Consider the following 20,489-nt stretch of genomic DNA (forward strand, 5'->3'; position numbering starts at 1 on the left):
TTTTCAGTGATACAAAAGGTTGTGTTGTTCAATCCTAACAACTTTTTAATCAAAAGCCAGTATATGTTACTTTTCCCGAAGGACAGGTAGGAAATGAAAAGGCACCTCTTCCAGAAGAGAGGAAATTAATACCCTCTGATCCTCTTTAATCAGGATGGTGTATCTACGAACACTAGCAAGACCGACTCAGGTCATCTTTGAACCCAGAATTATCAGGAGTGAGACACTGCCTTGACCTGGCTTCACCGGCAGGCCAGAGAGTAAAATCTCCTACGCTTGTCAAGAAATCCTCAAGGATTATGTATGAAAAACATTTTAAAATAATTAATTTCATAGATCGTCTGCATGTACGTTGGCCATTCTGAAAAACCAACTCTAGGAGACTGTTTGTTGGTGCAACGAGCAAAGTTCTCTCTGAATGCAGGTAACATTGTGCAGAAGAGAACGAGGGCTTAAATTCTTGGCTGCATCTCCCTTAAGTATTATGTAGCTAACGAAAGAGAAGTGGCCTTTGACTTTGGACAGAAATTCTGTCTGAGCCCCTGTACGCTGGCCCTACCTTGCTCCATTGCTCTTCTGTAGCCTCCCGCTGAACAGGTCATAGTAGTTTTTGTGTCTGTGACATTCTTTTGTGTGATACCTGAATGGCGCTCTCCTGAAAAGCCACTAATTAAGGTGCTTTGTAGACTGAATAAAACTGATGTTGTACTCACTAAAATACTTGGTAGCTGCTAACGGGGCCAAATCTTGCTTCAGTTCGATGAGGAGTTCATTGCGAGATAGCGTCGAGAGAGAGCTGATCAATCCTGTGCTGCTCATGGTCTTAGGGGATGAGAGGGATTTTCGTGAAAAATGGCATGTTGGCGTGGGTATCTAAAGTTTGAGGCTAGTAACCAAAATATTTAGCATGATTTTACAATGTGGGTTTAGTGGTAATGTCTACGTTGCAGCTTTTTGCTTTTATGACATGGCGGCTTTGCTTCCTTTTTCTTTACCTCTTATAACTATTTTGTTCTTGTAGATTCTCCCTTTTTCACCCTGCATCCAACGTCGGTGCCTGCGCGGATTAAGAAGTATTGCCCCTGGATTTCAATTCTGTATCTGTTCAGAACATACCCTTCACACAGTTACATCAGAGACCAGCAGCATTTGCAATAAGACTGCAGACACGGAAAGGTTTGATATGATATTAAATTTATTATAAGGACAGCTTTACAATACAAGGCACAGACCGAGGACTTACAATCCATCTCATCAACATTCAGAGATACAGCGGCTGTATACGCGAATACATGGGTATCATATACATGCCAAGGAGGGATATACTCTTGAGGTATGGACACATATAACTCCAGTTAAGACGGGACGCAGAGGAATGGAGGGTCATTCTCAGCTTACCCAAAGACAGACAATTGAGGTTTGAACTGGTCCCCTGGTCAAGACTTTTCACAGTGAAGCAGGTTTTGGGCATTACCGCTCGGGCAATGGGAGAAATACCAGTGTGGTGGGGGGACATCGAATCATCAGAAACAGTCTAGCCTCATCGAGCTAGCTCTTACACGTCAAAGCATCCTGCATGATGCTGTTCCCCTCTTGCTAGGAAAATGGGCTGAGAGATTCTGAATGATATTTTCAGATAGTGAGTATCGAATCCTGTACAATCGCACATTGGAATTATTGGGAAAACCACAGTATGTAAGTAGTGGCCATCAGTTTATGCAAAACATTTGGGAACATGGCAATGCTGCACCTGATTGGTGGATGAAGATCATTGAAAGGCACAGTGCTGTTTCTGAGGAAGGCCATTCGTGATCCTACGACAGCAGTTATATAATTACACATGTAGACAGGTGGGACAGCTGTGGGTCTCAAAAATCACGAATTGTTTGTAGAGCATGACTTTAAATGACAGAATTTATAGCGTCAGGGAATGGTTTTTCAGTAGGCTGTACAGATGGCCCCATGTCACCGAAAAGCTAGATTTCTGATCATGGCTTTCCTTTCACAAGCCATTGCTATTTGGGTCTTTGGTCTGATTGGTTCAATGGCAGTGAACCAAGAATACATTTCCCAGAATGCATCATTTTGCTAAATGAAATCTCAGGACGGAGCTTCCTAGGGATTCCTAGGGAAGTGGAAGGACGCCATGTTAAGCGTGGGGCTATGGGTCTGCAGGGATGTGTCAAACGCATTCTTGCACCCTATCCTGAAGCACCTCATTGTGCACCATGGTCTGCGCTGAGAGTGGAAACCAGTATTCTCTTGATGGGTGTTTTGGCTTCCATGATGAAAACCATGGCCATCCTCTTCTAGCCTTGTTTAAGGAAAGTGATTATTTCACCTGCAACCATAGCTCTGCATCGCCATGGGCGTCGGTAATTGCCACTCCAAACAACCAAACACTTGTCGTCAAAGAAAAGGTAATAGATGCTCACATGAATCTCTATTGAGTTAGACACCCTCCAGCTTCTTCACCCTCACAGCATGATCAGCTCCATTACACTGGTGACTCACAAAGCGTCTACAATGATTGAGCCTGTCTGAGAGGTCTGGCTTGGGCTAAAAGTGCAACATGTAAGAGGGTACTATCTGAGGAGTCTCCCTACAGCTAGTAAACAAAAAGTGGCCATTCCTCACCGAAAATAGACATCTTCACAACTTTTGCATGTGCAATCCTTTGATAAATGTTTGGCGTTGTTTAATGAACAATGTCACAATAGGTCTCAAAAACCAATCGAACCTCATCACAAGGGAATTCCGGAATCCTTATTGACGGCGATGCAGAATTGGCCGAAGAGACTGGGATTTATTTGCCAGGCGACATGTCTAAGGCAGGTAGAATCATCTTATGGGATGTTTTTAGCGTATGGTTCCTGGCAAACAATAGACGGCCCGCTAGATCCTTTACAAACAAAAGCAACACCGGAATATTTAATTCACACATTTTTGTTGGAAATATGTAAATATCTCAAATCTGTTTGAGTTGATCTGATGGTCTAAAATCTGATGTATTGTTATAGGGCTTTGTATGAAAACTGTACGTTTTTTGACAAACCCGACAGGCAAATAAAATAAATAAAAATAAATAAAAATAATAGCTTCTGTGCTCACCGCTCAGAACATGTTCTATCGGGTGTCGATGTGTCCAGATCACTGTCCCCCGGAGTAAGGGAACCACTTCATGAACCCGCTTACATCTAAAGTTCTCTAGAAAGATCACATAGAATGAGCCATGAGAGCTTCGGGTCAAGGTGTCGTCTATAAATATCCCATTAACATAAAGTAACAATGATTCTCCGAGCTACTCATAAACACTGCACATCAACATGCATCGGAGAAAGGTAATTTATGGAGCACTGAAAGTAAGAAGGGAACCAAAAAGCCTTTTGTTTCTCTGAAATCCCTAAGGTCCAACTCTCTTTGTGCAAATAACACGTGAATTGGGTCTTCTGCCTCTTCTGAAAACTGGACCCATCCTCTCAGTTTCGTATCTGTAAACACACACTCTCTCTCTCGCTCTTCCCCTCTCTTTATTTTCTCTGTCTCTGCACCTTCTCCCGCGTCTAAGGTTTTTACAGTTGGCCTCATCACGACCTCGGCGGTAGCGCTATTACCGCTGGATTTAAGGGTCCGCCGAATCAGGGCCTCGGCGGATTTCAACCCAGCTCTGAGCTGGTGTGAAATCCGCCGATAATTCGCGCTCGTACCGCTGGCGGGAAATCCGCCGGCGGTATGAGCGCGAAATTTCCCCATTGAGCCCAATGGGGAATGGGGCATTCCCGAATGGGCTCAATGGGGAATGTGGACTTCCAAGTCCGCCCAACTCGTGATCCCGCGCTATTAGCGCTGGGGGCTATGGCGGTCGCGCTAATAGCCCCCGCGCTAATACCACCTGCGTTACCGCCGAGGTCGTGATGAGGCCCAGTGTGTACCGTTGAGGTGGGTCATGATAAAATCCCCATCAAGGGTGGGTATCCAAAACACATGCATAAGTGCAGTTCATGGCTAGCTTCACATGTATAGCAAGTGGTGCTTTGATGCAGAGAATGGGCTTGGCCAATGAATGGCCAATTATATTGGAGAGGGCGCCACCCAATTTTTGGAGCAAGAGCATAGAATGCTGATCATGAAGCAAGAACACTATGCTCCCCATTTCAGGGAAAGTTGTTGGATTTTGTATCTGGGTGTGCAAGCAGGATCAGGGAGTTTGAGATCAGATCCAGAGATTATGGGACAGATCCATTTTTAATTTTGATGAATGCCATGTTGGTGAACACAATTATAGAATCTGGTAAACATTGCCAGGCCCATTGTGCCAGCGCATCCGCTTGTCTTTCATAAGGTATTTACTGCCTTCCTGTAAGAGATTGGAGGTTGTCTATCTGAATCCATTAAGTGCTGTCCATATCTTTAGATGTATTAGTCAATGCATTGGAGTTATGCAAATAGTTGCCTCTATTTTCCCATTGAACACTAACCCAATTTCAAGGGGAGGATCAAGGTCGCTTTCTTTGAGATTGCAAAAAATGTGTTTACCACAATGAATTCTCAGCTGATGTCCGTCACACCCATGTCGCCTCGACAGGTTGGCGCCCTTAAAGAGGCCCATTAAGTAGCTGCCCTAGATTGGTTTTGAAGCCACGTTCCTCTTCAGTACAGATGAATTTAACGTAAGTGCTTAATCTTTCCCTAACTGCTGGCATCGTGCCTGAGAATATGATGATGGCCATAATCAGATCCTGGGTAAAAAGCCTTTTCTGAATCCAGAGTTTGATCTATTTACCACTTGAGTCCCCTCCTCTGTCGGCCAGGGAAGGAGCCTGACAGAGGGGATAATGGTCAATATAGGAGCGATGAGGGCTGGTACTGGAAATGATTTACTTTGGAGCTCCACTAGCAATGGAGGGGGAGAGTGGATGGGGGGGTTGTTCTCACACACCTCCATGGACATTTGCAGCTCAGAAGATTTATCACGAACCTCTGGAACAAAAAACAAGAGAGCAACGATTCCTTATGATGTTGCTGACAAAGTAAAACATGTTCACGCCCTTCAAACCTAAAAAGCTTTATATAGAAATGAGCAATTTGACAGGCATTGTGATCGCACATCCACATGATTGTATGGGTAAGTGTCTCACCCCTGGTCCTATCGACCTGGTTTTGATTCCTGCCTTCTGTCCATTTGAAGCAGTCCGAACATAATAAACTGATTGAAGAGAGCAAAAGGATTTTTCTAGATATGAGTTCAGAGGAGAGATTTTTAGCTGGATCCTGGATAATCTGGCCCAATTCGGTCCTGGGCAAATATGTAAATTAACCAGCTGTCTGGATGGATTGCAGGCAGGCCTAACTGAGCGACTGAGTTGGTTCAAGCCACTGTACTGAACTATCTCAGCTTGGCGACTGACAGTGGCTGCATCGCCGCCGACTTACTAGTGCCAGTGACCAGGGCATCTTGATCGGTTGCCAATAGCGAACAGGTTGGCAGGGTGAGACCTCACTTGGATATAATCTCAGACTAGTTCTATCCTCATTTATGTTCCAAGCATGTCTTCTGACATGTAAAGTATGCGCTCCACTGTCTCCCATATTCATATAATACTTTACACACCTGACATGGACAGCTTGGGATCTCTGTTTTCTTTGTCAATTTCAAATACTGCCATATCCCACCATACACCAGCCCTGCAAGCTTTCCTCTAACTCTCACTGCAAAGGTGAACTGACCTTGAAATACTGGCCTCAACGGCAGAGCTCTTTAAATGTATGGACCCTCCTACCTAAGTAAGGTGTTGGCAAAATATTGTGCTCTTCCCTCTGTGTATCTGTGTCAGCCATTGACCTAGTCACTGGTCATGTCAGATTGCAGGGATCTGGGGGGGGGGGACCCTTGCAAAACCGGATTCTCTCCTGAGGAATGCTCTCACCACCCACCACCCTAAAGGGCGAGGATTGCTGCGCACTGATGCCAACACAGTGGTATACATTGTGATCAGAAACTAGATGGCAAAAAGTGGTCTTAAGTGATCTGGTAGAGGCATGAAGCAAGTACCACAAACCGTAATAATATAACACAACATTGACCCTCGCCTTTAAATTATGAAATTGGAGCCTCTGGAGGAGAGTATTTTTTAATCCAAGTATGTGCCTATTATTGGATTGCCAATGGATGAAATTCCTCATACAATCAGCCTATTTATTTAGATTTATGGGGTGCTGGGTTTGTGAATATGTCAGTTGTGTACATGTAGTGGAGCTCAACATTTGCTGGGTGACTGGGATGGAAAGCAACACAGGGAAAGGCAGGGTTTTGGGTAGCCTGTCGCGTCTCAATGTTTCAAATTACATTTTCACATAGGAGAGGCCATGGGTGACCAGAAGATTCAATATCACCAGGACCACCATTTTTGCAATCCGAGGCTTTCTTTTTAGAAGCTGTTGCCATCATGTGCATACATTACATTTTCTCAACTGAATTTAACAAAGGCTACAACTCTCAAAATGCTTGGGTCCTTGTGACATGGATTAATGTGGTCACCATAGAAAGTTATCCTCATTTGAATACCATCTGAATAGCAGGAAACACCCTCCCCACAAATAATCATTAAATAAGGGAACTAATTGAGTCATCAAATCCATTGTAGCACAAATCTCTAATCCCACTTGCACCGTTCTCTGATCCCTCCCACAGTCTCCTTGCTGTACCTAATGTAAGTCCTTGCCACCCCTGGGCTTCACCCCTAATGTTTAACTCGCATTATGGACCTTAGCCCCTTCCTCCTAGAGCAGGGGTCTGCAACCTGCAGATCTTTAGATGTTTTGGACAGGACCCCCATGTTCCCTCACCATTGACTATACTATCTATGGTCAATGGGAGTTGTAGTACAAAACATCTGGAGAGTCAAAGGTTGCAGACCCCTGTCCTAGTGTGTACTGTACCTCACACCTCACTACCTGACTCACTCTTTCGACTTGCAGTGTTGTCTGTCTCTTACTTCAGATAGGGAAACACATGAGGTCAGTGACCCCTATCTATCCGAAATGGAAGATCCCTTCAAGAGGTGAATGTACAGCGCGAGCACAAAGAGTCAATGACAAACATGTGGGTAGGAGATGCAAGGCCCAGAGGTCCACCATTGGGCAGGGAAGCCAAGCCCTGGTAAAGCACCAGAAGCCACAGAAAGAACTAGGCAGGTCACACGGGTCATTTGAACAAACATTGTTAGTTATCATCACCAAGAAAGGGACCATGATCACCACAGAGAGAGAGAGAGAGAGAGAGAGAGACGCTGACCATCACAAGGAATGTTGAGCTTTTTAAGATGGTCAAGACAGAAGTAGACAACTAAACGGACAATGTTAATTTCCTATAACACGAGATATGGGATGGGAAAAGTACCATCAGGTCTAGTGACGCGCAGGTGGGAGCAGGATCCTGCTGCCACAGTAAACGGCCATGCACAGAAGGTGGTCAGAACCTGACCTGATAGGCTCCATGTGATAATGCCCCGCAAAAATGTCGCCTGGCAAAATAGTCGCTGAAAAATGGCTGTTTTTTGCAGAGGCATTATCTCATGGAACATGCGGGGGTGACCGTGCAATCCCCAAAACCTTTATTTTCTTCAAAGGGAGCAGGGGACACCCCTGCAGCCCCCGCCTCCCTTGTCCCCATATATATGGACACCATATATAATATCGCCATGACCTTTTCCCAGCGACAATATGTATGGAGATCATATATCTGGGGACAATATTATCTGATGCCACCTGATGTGAGGTATCACCCGCTAACATACTGCCTAATGCCCACTCATTTGACTATGTTTTAATTGAGTTGAAGAGCAGTGGGGAAGAGCTGTAAGGCTTACCTCTGCACCAGTGTGTCTGTTTTGTTTGATATTTTGGTTGTTGCTTTCAGGAGGGATATGGTGTCTAGGCACATTGCCTAGACCCGCTCCATGGTAAGCACTACCCTCCAGTTGTTCCCGAGCATATACACACAATCACGCTGCACAGTTTTAATGAAAGAAAGCCCAACCACACGCTCAGGCAGCAGGCAGAGAACAGCAACAGCTACTCATAACCATGAACTCTCCATTCCCTCCTGGTAGTCTACACCCATTCTTCTAATCCGATCGCTTGTGCTGTGTTATGTCTCGCATTCTAATGTCTCATGTCTTTCAACTCTTTCTTTGGTGGCACTTCCACTCATGTCCCACCCTCAGCCAGTCATTCATGCGCCACTGTGTGCGTGTGTGTGTGTGTGTATATGTGTGTAAGATATCCCTCCATTCCCATTCAGCCAGTCACTGAAACACCTTATCATTTCCTTAAGATGTCATTCCCGTTGTAACCTCTCATAGAGATGTCTTACAGGGACCCACTTTTTTACAGTCTCCGTAGATTGCCTCTCGCACACAAACACACATATGAACACCCACACATGTATGCAAAGCATCCACACCTTATATACCATCTCTTAGACATACCAGTCATGCACTCCCTTTCTTGACACCCTCTCTTGCTTACACGCTCATGCGCTCTCTGGACTCATGCATTCTCTTTCCCATGTTCACTTCTTTGGCCTACAGCTGTGAGGGTGTAGGAGTCCCTCTGGCAGCAGCACAGTGAAGCTGCAGAGGATTGCGTAGTGGCTATAACACCCCACCTGGAGCTCCTTCTTTGTGTCTGCAGAGGTCGCACTCGGGGGTCAGGACTAACCTTCTTGAAATGCTTGTCTCTATGCTCCCTTATGACTGAAGAGGGACGTTGGTGGCCATCAGTTGATGGACGTGCGGGAAAAGTAAGGGTCTGTTATTGTGAGTCTGTGGCGCAGTTCATTCATTTATTTTATTTTATCGGCCCTTTATACAACAGAGTTGTGTTTCAAAGTGCCACAGGGCTACAGTCATGGTCCTACACGGCCTTGCGGCGTTCGGACGTGCAAGTGCATGGAGGAAAGGTGCCGGGGATGGGGAAGGATGCAGGAGCAGTAAAGGGGACAAGTGCTGGAGAAGGGCCCGGGAGGGAAGTGATAAGGGGAGCCCAGGAGGAGAACCTCAGGGAAAGTGCTAGTACAGGCGACTCTCAAGAGTGGGATGTGGAGCCACCAAGCAGCGGCAGCGTGGTGGGGGTGCGGTATTGACTGGGAGGAAGGGACTGGGATCCTTTAAAATTCATGAGGATCAGACCACTGGTCACAGCAGCAGTGGGATGATTAGCAGGGAAGGGAAAGAGGTAGAGAAGAGCAGAGTTTTGAGAAGTTTCCAGAATTTAAGGAGGTCTGGCTCAAGTCTGAGAGGGGCAGGGAGGCTGTTCCAAAGGGAGGAACTGGCCGAGGAGAGAGACCTGGCCCCCACGCTCTGCTTGGGGAAGCGTTTGACAGTCAGAGAGTTGGAGTTAGAGGAGCGCAGGGATCTAGCAGAGGAGTATTTAGGGAGGGAAAGGATAATGCCTCCACCACAGAGGCCTGTGTTTGACCTCATTGGCACAGGTTCAAATCCTGGCAGGTCCACTCAGCCCTTCATCCTTCTGAGGTCGATAGAATTAGTACCATTGAGTCGGGTAACAGTAAAACATCTGTTATCTGTTAATAGCACCAAGACACCTCTCTTGCGCTCTACAAATACACCTGTCTTGTTATTCCTTCATAGGGAACATATATTCCTTTTTCTCCTCCCAATGGCTTGGTTTTTAGGTGAGGCCTATAACCAATCACAGCAACTGTGCAGGACATGTTTCATGGCACTGAAAAGGCTTTTGGGAATTATTGGCAAGTGTCTGTGGACTATGAGGGCCCAGTCTGCAGGTTGTTAGGTCTCACACTTCAGACCCCAGGGGGCGCCGTTTGCAGTCTACTACGGCTCTGTGTGTAAAATACTGGAGCCCAGTAAGCAGGCTACTGGGGCTCAGTGGTCAGATAAGTGGAGCTGAGCAAGGAGGCTATCAGGGCTCAGTGTAAAGGCTAATAGAGTTCAGCTTGCACGCTAATATGAATCAGTCTGCAAGATAAGGCTCAGTCTTGTGGCTATAATGACTTAGTGAGCACGCTAATAAAGATTAGTCTGCAGGTGGGTGAGGCTCACTTTATAGGTGATCAGGGTTGAGCGTGCAGGGAATTAGAGCTAGCTATGCATGTAGCCAGGGTGTAATGTGCTCTTAGTGTGTGCTTGTGTTTGGGAGTAGCTTGAAGAGTTGTGGAAAGTGCAGTAGATAGGTGGGGTAAGCAGTGATGTGATGAGCTATAGTAGCCTGATGAGTTTAGAAGGAACAATAGTCTAGTGAACCTTCGGGGATGGGAGGAGGCTGTTTCAGCAGCCTGGCATGCTATCAGGAGGCGGAAAGGAGTAAACCTACAGGCAATGAGTGGCAGCAATTGCCTTGTGTGCTGTGCCGTGGTGGTGGGAAGCATTGGGGTAGCATAATGGGCTATCGGGGGTAGCCTCAGCCTGATGGGTAATGAAGTGGTGGTGGCTTGATGAGTTACGATGGGTGTAGGGATAGCTAGATCAGCTGGGGTGAAAGAGCAGCAGTGGCCTGATGATGTAGTGGAAAGAGCTGGAGTCTGATGACCTATGGCGAGGGCAGGAAGCCATGATGACCTATGGCGGTGGCAGGAAGTGCTGATGACCTATGGCGAGGACAGGAAGCCATGATGACCTATGGCGGTGGCAGGAAGAGCGGTGACCTATGGCAAGTGCAGGAAGCCATGATGACCTATGGCGGCGGCAGGAGGAGCTGATGAGTGATGGCAAGAGTAGGAAGTCATGATGACTTATGGCGGCGACAGAAAGAGCTGATGAGTGATGCCAAGGGTAGGAAGCCATGATGACTTATGGCGGTGGCAGAAAGAGCTGATGATTGATGGCAGGGCAGGAAGTAATGTTGACCTATGATGGGGGTAGAAATAGCTGATGAGCTACGGCATGAGCAGGAATGGTGGATGACTTATGGCGGGAGTCGATATAGTTGATGAGCTATAGTTGGGCAGGAATAGCTAACGAACTATGGTGGGGCAGGGATAGGTGATGCGCTATGGTGGGGAAGGGATAGGTGATGAGCTATGGTGGGGCAGGGATAGGTGATGAACTATGGTGGGGCAAGAATGGGTGATGAGCTATGGTGGAGCAGGGATAGGTGATGAGCGATGGTGGAGCAGGGATAGGTGATGAGCTATGGTGGAGCAGGGATAGGTGATGAGCTACGGTAGGAGCAGAAATAATCAATGAGCCATGGAGGGAGCAGGAAACGATGTTCACCTATGGCAGGGGCAGGAAGTAATGTTGACGGATGACGGGCAGAAAGAGCTAATGAGCTATGGCAAGGCAGGGATACGTGTTGAGCTATGGCGGGAGCTGGAATAGCCTGACAAGCCATGGTGGAAGGCCATCAGTAGCCGGATGAGCTATTGGGGGGAGCAATAGAACGCAGAGATGCAGGGGTGGAGGCAGCGGGACAGCCGTGACAGCCGTGGCAGGGAAGCTATGCATCAGGAGCAGTAGCCTGATGAGGCATGAGGCAAGCAGTAGCTCCTACGTTGCTCTGTGCTACCAGCAAATGGCAAATGAATGATACCATGCGTCCCTTAACTTAACACCGAAAGGCCAATGACCATTTATCACATAAAACAGCGTGTAATGGCGTCTGATAGTGCACCACTTGTAAAAGTGCAATGACTAAGAAGCCATTTGAAATAGTAAGAGCATTGCTGTGATGTCTGCGGTAAGCAATCAAAAATGGGGTAATAGAATTATTGCCAATTTTATTTATACTCTTATAAAGAGGTATGGGCTAAAATATGAGCCGTTTCCATTACCAACTTTAATGCATACAATGAAATTCACAATGAGGAGATACGCGCTTAACAACAAGACCCTCATTGTGAATTTTATGGCATGCAGTAAAAAATTGGGTTATTTTCTCACCTCATTTTTCGCATACCGCTTAACAACGTGGGGTAATATTTACAATATATCAGCTTATTTTTTGTTTTTTCTGCATTTAGGAAAACGTACGATGAGGGTCTAAATATCTTTTTTTGTAACTTATCAGAGGATACTGAATTTTGGAGATGCTGCGTGTTTCTTGACCTACTTAAATACATTTCATTACTCCATGGTTAATTCCCATCCTTTAGTCACTGGATAACTGTCTATATAATATATGCGAACTGATATCCGACGGGGTGATGGTTTAGGATTCTGTAAGGGTGGGTTTCTTTAGACTCAGCCGACAGGCATTTCTGCATCCCTACCCCTTCTAATAACCGCCTCTATGATGATGGTATTGTGAGCTATTTGTCATTATTCTTCTACTGTATTTCCCTTACTGATCAGTGCTCCACTGCACCACAGCTGGGTGCGCATTATCCACTCCTCCCAGGCGCGCCGCGCGCGCGCGCACGGGAAACTGTATGGGAACGAATCTGAATTTCTGTAAAGGACACTAGCTCAGAGCAGATACAGAGATGGCTAGAAAGATCAGAACAGTTCAGTCCAGGAGCAGACGAACACACTCCGGAAGAGGAAGCTTAGCCTGCCAAATGTTCATGAAAAAGGTAGGCCTTACAATCCCCTCTGACACAGTCACTGCTGATCTGTGCTGGCAGACAGGCGGGCGGGAACTCTATTGCAGATGTGTAGGCCTCCATGTAGGAGAGATCTACATTCACTTTGCGCTCTCTTTAAGGAGGTGATGTGGAGAAATGCAGATAGTGAAGGACCCTGGTTGCATATTATTTTCCCAGTGGTAAGGTCCAATGGCACTCTGAGGCCCCTGGACCAGATGCTCCACTTTAAGGATGAATCTTTTTTGCAACTGAAAGTAGCAATGACATTTTAGGGATGGCACGACACCACCTAGCCATGACTCTGGCGCCAACAGCCATGACCCCGACACCAGCTAGCCACGACCATGACACAATCAGCCATGACCTTGTACAGAGCATTTTGTGCTTACAGTGTTTATATGGAGGTTTATTTGGAAGATCATGTGATAAATAACTTATGAAAGAGGCATTCTTTTCAACCCCTGGAAACATAACGATTCAATGGGGTCAATTTCACTTTTTTTTCTTCTTCTAACGCTGCCGTTAAAGGTTCGGAAAGTCACCCAAACCTCCTGACTGGTGAATGCCGTTGCATGTCCTCACAGCATTGCAAACACACCAGTATGGCTTTGGATGAGGTGTAAAAGCATTGGCACAGAGGTATCCTTTTTCTACTGTGCTCTCTTCTCCTTTTTCCAATGTGTTTCCTTTGTGTCCTGAAAAAATGTAAATAAATACTTCCCCACTGATACGCTTACATTCATGCAAAGACACACCAATGACTTTGCAAGTGAATTTGAATTGGAAGACAAACTAGGTTCTGCAGGTTAGGTGAAAGGACTAATAAAGGTATTAAAAACTAGTAATGTAAGTAATAAACAGAGGATTAGCAATGGAGCTATTCTTTTTCATACGAGTTTCATCAAAATATGAAGCGATAGATGAAATTGATGCAATGAGGTTATTAATTAAAGGGCCTTTTGATATCCTGTACTATTATGAAGGCCTTTGAGAAATGTTTTGCGAATATTAAGAAAAAGCTTGCAATATTTATATTTATAAATATATGCACATATGCACAAACACACACACAAATACAGTTGCATTAACCCAAGAGGCGATACGAAAAGAAACTGAAAAAACGTGTAGGCTTGGCAAGAACAAATCTATTGACAGATCAACTCAGGTCATCATGCCAAAGACCAAACAGGAAACGGTACATGTCACTCATTCTCTATCGAAGAACTTTCTTCAACTATATGTATCTGCCCAGACAACAAACACATCTATGAAAGCTCTCAAGACCTATCCTTTTTCTAAATGCTGGCCCGCCATGGATAGTCTGACATTGACCTAGAAGCGATTGCATCTGAAGAAACTGCTTTATCGGTCGACATTCCCTAGCAGCATCGTGGCGCTGCGCTGTCCCCAACAGAGGGGGGAGAAGACCAGGGTGGACTCTTTGGCTTTATAGCGGTTACTTCTACGGTGCTTTGTAAAGACGTATTAAGGGCATTGTCATCAAGCAGCACTGAAATCTAGAGATACACACAATAATAGCGGATCCCGGAATAACACAATAAGAGCGGATCCCGGAATAACACAATAAGAGCGGATCCTGGAATAACACAATAATAGCGGATCCCGGAATAACACAATAAGAGCGGATCCTGGAATAACACAATAAGAGCGGATCCCAGAATATCCCAGGCCACATTTCCATAAAATCAAACTATTGTGCAACACCAGTTATAGAGCAGACATGAGAGCCACCACCTTTGCAAACATGGACCCCCACGTGTTGAACAGGTAGAGGCTGACCTTCGCAGTCAGCACACAGGTTTCGATGAGTACACGCTTTTATAGTTTGAAAAGTGAGAACCACAATACACCCATAACAATGACCAAGGAAAGAAGCACGCACATACGAACTCGGTTTGCTGATAAAATACACATTAACAAAGCCAAGTGGTTTAAACTTGCGTTATGGAGGAGTGGGGAAGGGGTTGTCAGCAACAGATGGCAGGAATCAATTCAATTGGAGGTGGGAGATTTTCAGCGGGGACGCTGCTGAATACTGGAATCGGGCAAGAAGGTGGCATTGAGGGAAGGGGCTGCACGGGTGTGGGCAAGATAGAGCCAGTGGGGCAAGAGATTTACCCCTAGAACAGTGTCAGTTATGGAGCAGAAGAGAATTAGTGGGGGGCAATGGACTGTCTGAAGGGACAGGGCATTTTTAGGGCATACGAGAGTTGGGGAACAGGAAGCAGAAAGTATTATCCATGCTACTGCAGTGGGCATTATCCTTCTCCCGCAGTATCCTTGCTAGGGGGCTGCACGGAAGAGACACCCACTACCTGGGCTAGAAATGAATTGATGAAGGTAGCACCTTTCATCTGCCGTCCAAAGTCATTACAATATTGATGTTGACAGTAGGACGGCTCTCCATCCGAATCATACAGAAATTAATCTATGGGGGTAGATCCCACCTGCCAACGCAGGTCTTTTATACATTGATGTGTCAGCAGGGCTCTCGCCACCCGACGACTGGACTAGGAAAGTGCAAAGCGGGAGCAAGGGGTTGGGAAGTAGTAGCTGAGAACGACTCAGAAGAGGCAGGGTGAGCAGGAGAGCAGTGCTTTTCTGTTCCTCTATCACTCTGTGGTGGTGGCGTGGAAAGAAACACCACGGGGGCAACACGTGCATGGATGCAAAGCATTGCCCATGAAATTTAATTGGGCAGCAGGATCCTGCAGTATGCGCCCAGGCAGAAGCAAGTGATGGGTCATTCTGCGATCCCAGGCAAGGAACGTGTCAGGCTCTAGGTAAAGTTACATTTCTGTGTGGGTGTGTTGGAGCTCAAACTACAAAATTGTGCTCACAGCTGGCAATATGAACTGAATTCAGTATTCCTCTGCTCCCTGCAGACAACCCTCTCCATGTTTGCACAAATATTGCCCTCAAGAATTTGTTGCCATTTTATTCAAGGAGGTACAAGCGAGATGTACAGCCTTCTATTAGGCTTGCCTGCTCTTGAGAGGTGAGATCTGTGGGGGTTTCAGGAGACCAAGTTAAGGGTGAATGAATGATGGGATAGTGCATGCAGCATTGCTATTTATTGTATGTTAGATCCAGGGTTGTCCAAGTCCAGGCCTCGAGGGCCGGAATCCTGCAAGGTTTTCTGGGTATCCCTCAATAAAATTCACGAGGAAAAATGTGCATACATTTAGAATCATTATATGCAAATGTATCTAATGAATATTAATGAGGGGTATCCTGAAAAACCGGCATGGATTCGGCCCTCAAGGCCTGGAGTTGGACAATGTTTATGGATCACAAACATGGCAGCTTATTATCACTTCTAAGAACTACGTGTCACCGTCAGCATCCTGAAACGATTCCCGAAAGCAGTGTTCAGACAGACACAGTAAACGGAGCACTAAAGTACCTGCAGCGTGGCCCTGGAATACGTTGATAGCCATTTTCCACATGGGATAGCCTGCATGCCCAGAAGACACTCTCAGGCGAGGGTGAGGGTGCATCAGTTTGCAGGTTTCCTGCTGAGCTGCCCAGGGCTCTTGCAGCTGGCTTTTGGGTGGTGCCTACAGCACTGTAGTGAGAGGCCCCTCATCCACTGAAGCTAGACACTTTTCAGGGAGTTCATCGCCATATGAGATTTATTCCTGACCTGCTTCCCCGCACCAAAGTTTAATACTAGCTTCAGTTTATTGTGCTGCACGCCCCGTGTGACGCACACAGTGGATCATTGTATGAGCGAGGTTACTATCAATGTATAAAGAAATGAGCGCGGAGGAAGGCCCCTGTTCTACGTTTCCTTCTTAATTTGAGAGCAGATGTTGCATTTTTTGCCGATTGCAAAACAAACTCCCTGCTGGGCGAGTCTTCTTGGTAGCAAATATAGGAAGCAACCTGCGCATAGGGACTCGCGGACTTTATGTGCATTACAGTTGCGCTCCTGAAGCTCAACATGGAATTGGTCATCATGTCCACGCGGGTGCGCTGTTATTGGTAAAATTCTGTTTTTGCACAGTGCTTACAATTTTTGTTTTATTGCAACAGTCAGTAGATAATTACCCAACAGGAAACATATCAAAGAGAGGAATTTCTTCAGGTCTTAAAATAGACTAACAATGGACTGGAGAAGGCATCACTGGGAGGCAAGATACGCATCGAGCCATTGGTCGTGTAGCCAACATCAACCGCCTAATAGGACGGGTTCTGGGGAAACCTTTTTCAGTCCTGAAGAATTAGTCCCCTTTGGCACAAAGCATGTTTTCACTGTTGGAACAGACTTTTGGAATTTAAAACCTTTTATTTACTACAGTAAGCATGTATGAAAACTGAATGTTTCCTCACAGCAACATACTCTCATATGCACGAAGGACCAATTCCATGTCGCGCTTCGGGAACACAGCTGCACTCTGGCTAGGCCCCAAAGAGGCTGCTCGGATGAATGTAACTCAGGACTATAGAACTTCATAAAAAAATAAAACAAATCTGTCTTGCTATTTTGTTTATGTTACAAATGCAGTCTTAAATATAAAATGAGAACACGTTGAAATAAAAGGTGTGCACTTTTTAATGTGAACATCCCCACACTATTATAGTAGTGTCCCTGCGGAAGCCAGGGCTGGAACATCCCCAACATGGGCTTGCTTTGGTATTTGCTATGCTGTCGCAAGCATGGGCAGTGTGACACATGTTTAGGCGGCCCAGGCTGTGCAGAGATCTATAAAAAGCAATGGGGAAAATCTTTGGTACACTAAAAATGCTTCAAAAAGCTTGTCCTGTTTTATGTCTTTTCTTTGGAGAAGAGAGTGCCGATTTCAGCACCATCACATAGAATAGGTTATTTGGCCATGTTCGTTCTCAGTAGAGGGTCTCTCACTTTTTTGGCAAAGTTGGTTTTCCATGCATGTGTCTAGATGGGCCTGGACACTGCTTGGCTCGTGATCTGTGCAGCTGCAGAACTAAGGACACGAAATAGAAACACCCATTACATCTAGAATAATGGCGGTTCACTAAACGTCATGCGAAATGTTTTTTTTTACAATGCAAATAACTATGAGTTGGATTAGAATTCCTGCATTGGTGGACCCCAGTCGGTGGTCCCAGGAACCCCTCCACCCGCATGGAGGAGGCGATAGAGTCCTCTTTCCTCACATGGAGGGATGGGCACACTAGAGGGGCCCCTGCATACCAGTATAGACGTCTCCACTTAGTGATAATGAGAAATGACGGGTGAAAAAGGACAAGTGACTGGCAAAAGAGGCCCTTCTCCCTTTTTCCGGCACTGCTGAGAAAAGTAGGATCACTTTTGGTAATCCGGCCCAGGCATGCCACCTGGGAGCAGTATTTAGCTCTGCCCTATATATGTCATACAGTTTTATTATGTAGTGAGGTTCAAAATGGTTTCCATCCTTTCGATCAACACCAGGACATTACCTAGGTTAGAGGAACCCTTGTCTTAACAGACTTTGCACACTCTATCAACAATACTATTAGTGTACCTAAGCTGAATGCAGCTCAGGAGTACTGGAGAAGTTTTCGAAGACACTTGCAGCCCAAAGGTTTGGTCTACTGCTCTCACTAGAGTACCAGGCCAAAGTGATCTTGTTCGTACTACTTCTGCTGTGAAAAACACGTCTCTCTGGGGTGCACAGTCTGGTGAAAGGAAGACCAGCAGTAAGTGTACTGGAAAGCCTGGTGGTTTTTTTTGTAGCTTAAGAACGGCAGACTGACTGCGAATGTCCAGTTTTTTATATCCCTCTTAATACTGGTGTTCAGTCTATTTGAAAGTGCTCCCAATTAAAGACACAATGGACAATAAAATAATATTCCCAGGATCACACAGTTTAGTTAGATGGGAAAGCTGGGAATGGAAGTTGGTTTTTCGGCTCCCTAACTCACGACTTAACCACAAGACCACACCTCCTCTCTTAGATATATATGTTGGAGCCAGGGTTAAACACTCACACTGCTCCCTGTAACACAGATGACCACTTCCATGGCGTTGAGGACATGTTGCACATCAGACAAATTCACAATGTTGGGGGAGTTGAGTGGGACATTCCTTCATCACGCTGGCGCGGTTATCGGTTGACTCCTTTTCTCCTCCCAACCGCCACAACCACTGGAGATGTGTCTTCCCCAAATGAGGTGCAAATCAATCTTGCCAGGTGGTCCACAAGGAGGCCTTGCTCCTTGAGAATGTGGTTCCCTTGCTCCAGGAAAATGAGTATGAGCTTCTCCCGGAGGTGAATGCGATACGGGAGCACTCAGTTGCACCAGTGTGGGAATGTGCACTGCGTCCTTGTGAGTATCCAGGAGTGGGTTTGCACCTTTCCGCCTATGCACGTATCTCCAACAGCACTCGCACAGATGCAACTGCACGGTCTGTAGAAGCACCCAGGTGCAGCAGCAGCATTGAGGTCAACGGAAGGGGCGGGTCCTTCAAATCTCCGTTGAAAATGCTGAGAGCAAAAGCCAGGCATCTGCGCATGTGCGGGATCGCTGATCCAGTGTCACTGTCCGGGCATCACAAGCAGAACGGGTACTTCCTGGATTGTCTGGGAACTGATTTCTCGTGGGGAGGCGATTAAGGCGCTGCTCCGGGGTACTACGAGTATAAAAAGATGTTCCCCAGCATCACGGGCAAAGAACAATATACCCCCCGCCCCACTTCGGCACATTGCTCGGCGAGCACGCAGAGGTGCTGTCAGACTGCGTTCATGTGGATCCCGCCGAAGGGGATCTCCGTGGCCGTCTCGGGAGTGATGCTCTTCATGATGCGCTGTACAGAAGGAGACACAAACAGACAGCAGAGTGTCAGGGGCGCAGAGCAGCAGGCAATGTAAAGGCACATGCTTTTTGAGCACTGGGCAGATGTTTTGAGGTAGTGCATCATGTCTTGACAATTGTGGAAAGACAATCTTGCATACTTGTTCAAATGGATTCCCCCACACAGATTTCTTCTCATACAGTGACCACGCTTTTACTGCACATTTAGTTGAGCTTTGCCTTAGACGCCCCCTACATTCACTTTCAAATTATAAGTGATGCACACATTTTTCACACATATATTCAAGAGACAGTCTTCCAACCGCCCTACTAGAACTGCCAACTCCAACCTCCTGACAGTGCCCAGATTTAAACGCTCCAAAACCGGAGGAAGCAGCTTCCCAGTGAAAGCTGCCCAACTTTGAACTCCTTTCCTCCTGCATTAAGGGTAGATCAAACATACCCACACTTTAGGCACAACTTCATTCAGTGGATAAAGGAAAATGACCGCTAACACATAGACTGCCCCATACCGACCACACTATTCCTTGTCCGTCTCCCTTCTACCTGTATTCTTTTTGTACATAATCTATATATATATAAATATATAGAACTGTACAGCAATGTAACCAAAGCTGAACATTTTCTTGTTGCTCTCTACGCCCTGATACCCTCGGGTCTGGGGCGCACTATAAATAACAAAACAAACAAACATTTGTAAAATCAGACACATTCCCAAAGAGCAACACGTTCACCTCCTTCTAAACAAACATTGTCCTTCAAGTTGCTCATAATCACACAATTTGGTCAAGGGAGGAAGCCGGGATGGCAATGCAAGTGTTTCCACCACATTTCCTATGCCCAGAATATGTTACGTAAGGAGTTTTATATTCCATCATCAGCCATCATAGTGGTCTAACAGCACAGAGGCTTGCCCGAAATACGGTGTAGTGTGCCCCTACAGGGATAGCCTTAGTCTGGGGAGGAATGTAAAAAAAGGCAACAGAGGACAGGGTCGGATTGGGGCATAAAATTGTCTCGAGCCCCAATGAAAAAGTGGCCCACAGTTACAAATGGCAATTCATTCTTTTTGTGACAAACTGTTTGAGTAGTGCCCAAGGGGGGCTTTTTTTGATAAAAT

General features: G+C 46.1%; 1 protein-coding gene across 4 annotated transcripts in view; it reads right to left on the reverse strand.

Annotated features, from left to right (window-relative positions):
* Positions 1–1,177: 1,177 nt before the first annotated feature.
* The window catches only part of SLC6A4 (solute carrier family 6 member 4), a 438,254-nt gene continuing 418,942 nt past the window's right edge, over positions 1,178–20,489 (reverse strand). For all 4 annotated transcript variants that reach the window (XM_069615255.1, XM_069615253.1, XM_069615254.1 and 1 more), the window contains exon 14: positions 1,178–19,361. In XM_069615255.1, coding sequence (XP_069471356.1) covers positions 19,287–19,361 — 75 coding nt within the window. In that variant the 3' untranslated portion in view covers positions 1,178–19,286. The remainder of the gene's footprint in view (positions 19,362–20,489) is intronic.

This window comes from Ambystoma mexicanum, chromosome 9 (genome assembly GCF_040938575.1).
Source record: "Ambystoma mexicanum isolate Mex_15411 chromosome 9, UKY_AmexF1_1, whole genome shotgun sequence".
In the NCBI taxonomy this organism is placed as follows: domain Eukaryota; kingdom Metazoa; phylum Chordata; class Amphibia; order Caudata; family Ambystomatidae; genus Ambystoma; species Ambystoma mexicanum.